Source organism: Eleginops maclovinus, chromosome 5 (genome assembly GCF_036324505.1).
Source record: "Eleginops maclovinus isolate JMC-PN-2008 ecotype Puerto Natales chromosome 5, JC_Emac_rtc_rv5, whole genome shotgun sequence".
NCBI classification, from domain to species: domain Eukaryota; kingdom Metazoa; phylum Chordata; class Actinopteri; order Perciformes; family Eleginopidae; genus Eleginops; species Eleginops maclovinus.
This window is the reverse complement of record NC_086353.1, coordinates 28,236,066-28,245,275: the sequence shown is the minus strand read 5'-3', so window position 1 is coordinate 28,245,275 and position 9,210 is coordinate 28,236,066. Positions and strand designations below refer to the sequence as shown.

Genomic DNA, 9,210 nt, shown 5'->3' with positions numbered 1-9,210 from the left:
TTGTGTGTGAGTTTGTGAAAAACTATGGGGTTATACAGGAAGAAGTGGCCTGTTAAAACAATGTGAACAGGAACACCTTTAGTTACTCTGTCAATGCCCAGACTGGTCGCCTAAATATCACATTCCAATTAGCAAGGCACTGAAGCAGCAGGGCTGCAGGGCTGGACCTCATAGTTCCTCAGCCCTCAGAGCTCCAGAGTCCAATAGCACAATATTACACAGATATCATTTGTAAACCTTTTAAGGACTTATAAAAGGTTGTCACATTTTTGATTGCAATTCATGAATGTATCAAATGTATTTCATGTCCTTTTGTACTTTCTCTGGGTTTCTTAATGACATATACAGTGGGGCAAAAAAGTATTTAGTCGGCCACCAATTGTGCAAGTTCTCCCATTTAAAAAGATGAGAGAGGCCTGTAATTTTTATCATATCATCAACTATGAGAGACAGAATGAGAAAAAAAAATCCAGAAAATCACATTGTCTGATTTTTAAAGAATTTATTTTCAAATTATTGTGGAAAATTAAGTATTTGGTCAATAACAAAAGTTCATCTCAATACTTTGTTATATACCCTTTGTTGGCAATGACAGAGGTCAAACGTGTTCTGTAAGTCTTCACAAGGTTTTCACACACTGTTGCTGGTATTTTGGCCCATTCCTCCATGCAGATCTCCTCTAAAGCAGTGATGTTTTGGGGCTGTCGCTGGGCAACACGGACTTTCAACTCCCTCCAAAGATTTTCTATGGGGTTGAGATCTGGAGACTGGCTAGGCCACTCCAGGACCTTGAAATGCTTCTTACGAAGCCACTCCTTCGTTGCCCTGGCGGTGTGTTTGGGATCGTCATGCTGAACGACCCAGCCACGCTTCATCTTCAGTGCCCTTGCTGATGGAAGGAGGTTTTCACTCAAAATCTCACAATGCATGGCCCCATTCATTCTTTCCTTTACACGGATCAGTCGTCCTGGTCCCTTTGCAGAAAAACAGCCCCAAAGCATGATGTTTCCACCCCCATGCTTCACAGTAGGTATGGTGTTCTTTGGATGCAACTCTGCATTCTTTCTCCTCCAAACACGACGACTTGAGTTTTTACCAAAAAGTTCTATTTTGGTTTCATCTGACCATATGACATTCTCCCAATCCTCTTCTGGATCATCCAAATGCCCTCTAGCAAACTTCAGACGGGCCTGGACATGTACTGGCTTAAGCAGGGGGACACGTCTGGAACTGCAGGATTTAAGTCCCTGGCGGCGTAGTGTGTTACTGATGGTAGCCTCTGTTACTTTGGTACCAGCTCTCTGCAGGTCATTCACTAGGTCCCCCCGTGTGGTTCTGGGATTTTTGCTCACCGTTCTTGTGATCAATCTCAACCCACGGGGTGAGATCTTGCGTGGAGCCCCAGATCGAGGGAGATTATCAGTGGTCTTGTATGTCTTCCATTTTCTAATAATTGCTCCCACAGTTGATTTCTTCACACCAAGCTGCTTACCTATTGCAGATTCAGTTTTCCCAGCCTGGTGCAGGTCTACAATTTTGTCTCTGGTCTCCTTTGACAGCTCTTTGGTCTTGGCCATAGTGGAGTTTGGAGTATGACTGTTTGAGGTTGTTTGACAGGTGTCTTTTATACTGATAACGAGTTCAAAAAGGTGCCATTAATACAGGTAACGAGTGGAGGACAGAGGAGCCTCTTAAAGAAGAAGTTACAGGTCTGTGAGAGCCAGAAATCTTGCTTGTTTGTAGGTGACCAAATACTTATTTTACCGAGGAATTTACCAATTAATTAATTAAAAATCCTAAAATGTGATTTCCTGGATTGTTTCCCCCATTCTGTCTCTCATAGTTGAAGTGTACCTATGATAAAAATTACAGGCCTCTCTCATCTTTTTAAATGGGAGAACTTGCACAATTGGTGGCTGACTAAATACTTTTTTGCCCCACTGTAACTATATAAGTTTACTCTGGCACTGTTGTAATACAAAATTAAAGAAGTTATGAGATGAAACACTGAGGTATGTTTTGTTTTAAGTAATAATTAGTATTGTATATGATTGTATATTCACAGTAAATTGTGTTGTAAGCTAGACAGACACCGGGAGAAGAGCTTAACATCTCAGTACCGGATCAGACAACAAGTCAAAACCTAGCTTCAGCATGATTTTGTGTGGATGTCAGCACATGTGGTACACCAAGGAGGAGAAAGGAAATGGTCTGCCAACAGCTGTCTCCATGGAACGTATCTTTAAAAAAAAAAAGAAGTAATCTACAGCATTGACTTATTGATGACTGTGTGAGAAAGAATGAAATAAAAGGGGAAGTAAATATTGAGAAATGTTCTGCAATTGATGACAGAGCAACTGCCCTATCAACATCTTTCAAAATGTTGGTCTGGTCACCACTTTTGTCCCACTTGAATTATTGCCGTGTTTTACACACTTCATGGTTTCCAGAGAATAATTCCTGCGTGCAACCGCCCAGCACACATCTCAACCTTTAGCCATAGAAAAGCTCTGAGAATCTTGTTCATGTATGTTTTTATTTGCAACCTGAGTGTCAAACTGTCTGTACTGTGTGTTATTTTACTACTGCATGTGTGTACAAATCTTTGTTGATTTGAAGCAATGTTTACTTTTTACTCAATAAACTTATTGCTCAATCAAACAAACCCCAGAGCAACAACATGTTGTACTACACAGGCTTAGATGGGTGGGTAGAAGGGTGTATCATAAATCCCCCTGAAATATACTTATAATCAGCTTTTCTAGATTGGAAATTGTTTAGGAAACGATTAGCTATGTTGAAAAGTTGGCAAACTGTCCCACACAAGGATGGATTACTGCACGGGCCTACCGGGCCCGGGCCCAGGGGCCCAAGCCTCCGCGCTACCATTTCAATATTGTTTCTACAACATTATACATCCCAATATCTTGTTGGGGCCCTAAAGCCATATAACACTGGTTATATTATGTAATATGTCTTAATAGGCCCCTTCCATCATATGCCACGGGCCCTGAACCATAGGTTGTGTGTGTTATTCATCCCTGATATCGGAAAAAGGCCCCTCAATCAGATAGCATAGGGTAGGATATGTCATATAGGGCCCTGAAACCACAGGTATGTTAGTCATCCCTGGTATCTGAAAGGGGCCTCTCAATCAAATAGCATGGGGTATGATATGTCATATGTCTTAATAGGGCCCCTGAACCACAGGTTATGTTATTCACCCCTGATATCTGAAATGGGCCTCTCAATCAAATAACGTGTGGTATTAAATGTCACATGTCCCCCTCTATCTGCTTCATTAGTCCGCTGTCCACGGTAGCTGCTGTTGTCCGATGGTGCAGGGCAAGCATACAGGCCAGATGTACTGTATGGGCCCCTGATGTAGGGCCCCTCAATCATTTACCACCACGGGTTGTTATTCACCTCAGATATTAGTCAAATAACACTGATCTTACTGTCTCCTTCTTATTTATTATTATTATTATTATTATGATTATTATATTACCCAAGTGTTGCCTGACAAAAAGCAAATTTAGCTAGTGGTCGGCTGGGAGAATCTGTGAGATTCCTAATTTGACAACCAAAACATTTTATGTTGTAAATATTATATATAAGCCTAGATATATAATAGATATAATAAGAAAATATAAGCCTTGTGGTCTAGGAGACAGCTAGTCTGTTAGCTTACTGAATATAGGTAGTAGGCTATAGCTGGATGTGTCAATAGAGGGCGCTAGTTAGAAAACTTGACAGGCAGGTGAACGGTTACAATACTAACGATTAAGTCAATGCAAGATGGAGCGGCGGGTATTAAGTGGAGCAGCTAAACGCAAGTTAAAAAAACAGAAAGATTTGAGAGAAGCTTAGAATTTAAATCAAGTTCCTAGAATTTTAAAAAATGTAAAGAATTCTACAAGGGGGACAACAGCTAGATGTGATGAAGATGACAGATAGCCGGTTAGCATTAGCAGCAGCAGCAGTGTTGTTATGCTAACAGAAGTGAGGGAGGAGGAGGACAATGAGGACAATGGGGAGGATAATGAGCAGACATATGGAGAGACAGCAACAGATGAACATGGTGAGGAGAGACATGGACTGACAACAGCTAAATGTGATGAAGACGACAGACAGCCAGTGAGCATTAGCAGCAGCAGCAGTGATGTTATGTCAACAGAAGTGGGGGAGGATGAGGACAATGAGGACACATATGGAGGAATAACAGGAGGACATGGTGAGGAGAGACAGCCAGGTAGCAGCAGTAGCAGCGACAGCAGCAGTGTTATGCCAGCTGAAGCAGGGAAGGAGGAGGAGAACATGACAGTAGATTTGGAGGGGGACCAAAGGCAGATTGCCAGTTACCATCTCTTAACGGGAGAGAGCAGCAAGGGGTGTCATCATGGTTTGAGACTGTTACTGATCCAGCTTGCTGGGGGGACACTCAAAGTGACAGGACTAAAGCAGCTCTCATTGACAGAGGGGTGAAAGTGTTCCAAAACAGGAGTGCAAGTTATCCTGCCTCTGCAAGAGACAGTGGAATAGGTGGCAAGATTTGTGTTCTAACAAACGACCAGCTCAAATGCATGTTGCCAAATGGCCAAGTCGTCGATAGAGAGTGGATCACATATTCTCGGTCCACAGGAAATATTTACTGTTTTGCATGCAAATTGTTTTCGTCGAAATCACGTTCATTCGTCGCTGGTTATTCCGACTGGAAACATTCAGAGCGGATTAGCGAACATGGAGAAGTGCGGAACATCTGGCCTGTATGATTGCCCTGCATCGTTGGACAACAGCAGCTACCGTTGACAGCGGACTGATGAAGCAGATAGAGGGGGAGAGGCAGTATTGGAGAGAGGTGCTCAGGAGAGTTATCTCCGTTATCAAGTTCTTGGGGGAGAGAGGACTTGCATTTAGGGGACAAGATGAATTACTAGGCTCACCCCACAATGGGAATTACTTGAGTCATTTAGAATTGTTATCGCAGTTTGACTCGTTCTTGGCAGAGCACATCAGAAAGTTTGGGCAGAAGGGCCGTGGCAGCGTCTCCTATTTATCCTAAACAGTCTTTGACGAGTTCATAGAACTCATGGGACAGAAAACAAGGCAAACTATTATGAAGGAAATACGTGATGCCAATTATTTCTCTGTAATAGTTGACTCGACACCTGATTTATCCCACGTAGACCAGCTTACGTTCATTTTTAGATTTGTGAGTGAAACAGGCTGCATAGTGGAGCACTTTGTTGGATTTGAGCCCATCAATAGTCACAGAGGAGATAGCTTAGCTGATTGCGTTATCTCAATGGTGCATCAACTTGGTCTAGATCTTGCAAACTGTCGTGGACAGTCGTATGATAATGAGAGTAATATGAGTGGAAAATATAACGGATTGCAAGCCTACCTAAAAAAAAAGAATCCAATGATTCACTATGTCCCATGTGCAGCCCATTCTTTAAACCATGGTCGGAGTGAACAGTATTGAGGGCTTTAGCGATGCGGTTGGCAATTATTTTGATTTTTTGCAGTCTCTGTACAAATTCGCCGCTGCCTCCACGCATCGCTGGGGCAAAGTTTTCGGAGATTCTAACGCTTGCATAGAGCTTACTTTGAAATCCCTCTCTAGCACACGCTGGAGCTGCCGAGTGGAGTCAATAAAGGCATTGTGGCAAAATTACCAGCAGTTGCACGAAAGGGTAAAGCTTTTTGCCACAGATATGGATGAAAAAAGGGAGACACGTTCAGAAGCATGAGACATTGGAGATTGCTTTCATGGCCACGTTTTGGGACACAATATTGTCACGATTCCATGCAACTAGCGCTATTTTGCAGCGCGGCGATGTCTCACTTTGAGTGTGCTTGGTGTCAGCCAGGTGTACAAGCATGACATTTGTCTTCGAAAGAGACGCAAGGCCTTTGCTGACGAAACAGCAGAAGAGGGCATTGAGCTCGGGGGGAAACGCACATTTCAAATAGAGACTTTCAATGTTGCCATCGACACACTCACACAGAGCCTCAGACACCATCTGGAGGCATACAGGGACTTGTATGACTTGTTCAGTGCGCTTTTCTTTGAAAAGACTGAATCGGATGCCTCAGTGATGCAGAAGGCCAGTGTTCTGGCATCTGCCTACCCATCTGATATGGATGAATGTTTAGGCGATGAATTAATCCAAGAGGTCATTCATCAAGGCTCGGGATGACACAAGCCCAAAAGGACTGCTCAGACTCATTTTGGATTATGACCTTGAGTCTATGTTTCCGAAAGTGTATGTTGCGCTTCGGTTATTCCTCACACTGCCTGTAACCAACTGCGAAGGTGAGCGATCATTCTCTCTCCTGGGCCTTGTCTTGTCGTCTGGGCCCAGGGGCCCACGGACTCATAATCCGTCCCTAGTCCCACATATATATATTTTTTCAAATTAGTGCACCTATTAACCTAAAAATCGAGTTTCACTCTTTTTACTCCTTTCACTATATCTCAGACATTATTGCAGATAACTGAACAAATAAGGTATCCAGATCCATGTTTTGAGGGTCAAGGAAAACGATAAAACTATTCATAAAGTGATCACATGTATCTGTGGCATGCTATTATGCTAATTAGTTCCGCCATGACACAAAAACAGCATTTTAGTCTTGTACCAAGAAGGGTGTATTTTGCATGACACAGAAATATACTCATAATCAGTGTTTCCAAAATAGAAAAGTTATGTAGAAAATGATGAGCTATGTTAAAATTAGTGGTGGGCATAGATTAATTTTTTTAATCTAGATTAATCTAGATTAATCTTGGAATTAATCTAGATTAATCTAGATTAAAATGGCTCATTTGAATTCTGCCGAAGGCATTCAGAATATGTGTGCTACCCAAATAATGACTAAAAGTAAGTCTTTGAGAACGGGTTTCTCAAGCCAGGTGGTGCATTAGACCAGGGGCTCATCTCCAGTTTCCAAAATGCATCACAAACTGCTTGAGAAAGCTGTTCTATGATAATTGGTGATGAAAATAAATCAATGACAATGAGATGTACTTGTGTTTATTAACTGTTTATTTTTAGTTGAACAGTAGGCCTATATAACAGGTTGTAATGAACTGTTTACAGTCAGTAGCTTTGTGTCAGTCAAAGCTCTATTTCTCCTTCTTCCACCAGTCACTCAGGCAGACCAGTTTGTTCACATTTTCTGGTGACAAACAAGCTCTCCTCTTCTGCACAATATGGCCTGCTAAAGAAAAAAGTCTCTCGCATGGGACAGTTGTGGCAGGGGTCCCCAAGTATTTACGGGCAATTTGGGCCATTTTACCATAGACAGCAGTGTGCTCCGACCACCATTTCAGTGGACACTGATCTAGACTGGCACTGGGCTCTACCTTGTACCTCTCCACTGTACTGTCTTCTGGTGTCTCCTCATCTGATTCTGAGTCGGATCCCATCAGTAGCAGGGCTGTTTTCTTCTTGGTTGGCTCAGGGTTCTCCTCCCTGAGTGGCTGCACAGCAGGTTCTTCTCCCTTCATCAACGCACTTAGCTTTGCCCACACTGGCTCCCTCTCTGCTCTGGGCAAGCACTTGAGGTCCTTAAATCGTGGATCTAGAGCAGTCGCCACCTTTGATGAATAAAAAATAATAATTATTGATTGATGAAAATGTCACTTTCCAAATCCAACCTCCATATTTCTTCATGACTTATTCATCTGGCTTTACAGTCTATTATGGTCATAAAATGCAGTTATCTTCTGGTCACTCTGACATACCTTAAGCCATTCCAGGTTTATTTTCTCCCTCCGCTGGTCGAGGTCCTTAATGAAGGCAGCCTTGAATCGCACAATATAGGCAGGATCATCATCTGAGATGTTCATCGCGTGCTGGAGGTGGCACAGGGCAGGTAGAACCACAGAGCAGGATACATACTTATCTCCACCAAGGAGCTCAGTGATGTACCTATAGACAGACAGACAGACAGACAGACAGACAGACAGACAGACAGACACACAGACACACAGACAGACACACAGACACACACACACAGAGCAAAAAATTATTAGTGACAGATTCATTTAACTTAAGGGCAGGTGTTTCTTACATACAAAGTGACATTTAAAAACTTGTATGCCAATTCATGAACACACTATCTTTGTAGACCATACCTGCATGGCTCCAGCAGTTTCTCTAGCTTTGCCAACTTCTCATAATCCGCATTTGTTGGGAGGGTCAGGTTGTGCTTCTGCAGAGACAGCGTTGTGTGCAGTGCGTCTCTGTTGCGCCTCACGCGCTTTATCATCTCGAGAGTGGAATTCCAACGCGTTGGAACATCTTGCACGAGTGACTCCTTAACTTGTCCAAGGGAGGATTGTTGCACATTTAGCTCGTCTGAGTTGGCCGGACTGTGTTTGAAATGTCCGACCACTTTACGGCACTTGGCCAGTGCACCATCAAAACCACCTTCCCGAAGTGACATTACAATAGCTCTCTGTACAACATGCGCAACACAGGGCAAGTGCTCGAATGGCAGTATCCTCCCTGCTGCCACCATATTAGGAGCACTATCTGTTCCAATAGTGCTTATTTTGTCAGTTATCCCCCACTGATTAGCGACGTCGAGGAACTGCCTTGCACACGCTTCTGCAAAGTGACGCTCCTCTGTTTTCATCACACCTAACGGACAGACAAAGTAAATTAGAATAATTTCACTACTAGTAGTAAACATATAGCAATTATCAAGAAGCAAACATAACGTGGTGGTAATTAATAGGCTACGAAATGAAATTATGTAATTTAAAATGACATAACGTAGCATACCTAAAGCGAAGGAGTGAAGTTCCCAGCTAGCATCGATGAGGTGTACTGTAACGCCGAGGTAGTTGTCGTTGTTAACGGACGTCCAATGGTCCCCAGTCAGTGCTACAGACCTCGCCTCTACCATCTTCTCAACTTTCGTAGCTTTCTCTTCTGCGTGCTGGTCATGTATTCTCCTCATGATACTTCGCCTCGCAGGTAGTTTAAGATGGGTCACCTGTGGCCGCCTGGAGAACAAGCTCGAGCCCGTCATCTTCAACCACGCTAATTGGCCTGCAGCTGGTGGCAATCCACTGAGCGATGAGACTAGTTAGCTTGGCTGATAGAGCTGTGCTGACGGGCTTGCCTCGGTTGCACTCAAACATAGTTGTTTGACGACGAGTCTTCCCCCGCGCTACATCAGTGCTTGGCCCGG

At 43.3% G+C, this 9,210-nt stretch overlaps 1 protein-coding gene across 1 annotated transcript; it reads right to left on the bottom strand.

Annotated features, from left to right (window-relative positions):
- Positions 1-6,810: 6,810 nt before the first annotated feature.
- LOC134865062 (E3 SUMO-protein ligase ZBED1-like) lies at positions 6,811-8,946 on the bottom strand. The gene is made up of 4 exons (XM_063884455.1): positions 8,799-8,946; positions 8,147-8,654; positions 7,754-7,940; positions 6,811-7,606 (listed from the first exon to the last, which is right to left on the bottom strand). Exons 1-4 carry the CDS (start codon positions 8,920-8,922, stop codon positions 7,133-7,135), a joined length of 1,293 nt encoding a protein of 430 aa, XP_063740525.1. The 5' UTR covers positions 8,923-8,946; the 3' UTR covers positions 6,811-7,132.
- Positions 8,947-9,210: the final 264 nt, after the last annotated feature.

Coding starts and splice junctions, on each gene's coding strand:
- LOC134865062 (XM_063884455.1), bottom strand. CDS start 8,922: ATGGTAGAGGCGAGGTCTGTAGCACTGACTGGGGACCATTGGACGTCC. Junction 7,941..8,146: donor AAACTGCTGGAGCCATGCAG/GTATGGTCTACA, acceptor GTCTGTCTATAG/GTACATCACTGAGCTCCTTG. Junction 7,607..7,753: donor TAAACCTGGAATGGCTTAAG/GTATGTCAGAGT, acceptor TATTCATCAAAG/GTGGCGACTGCTCTAGATCC.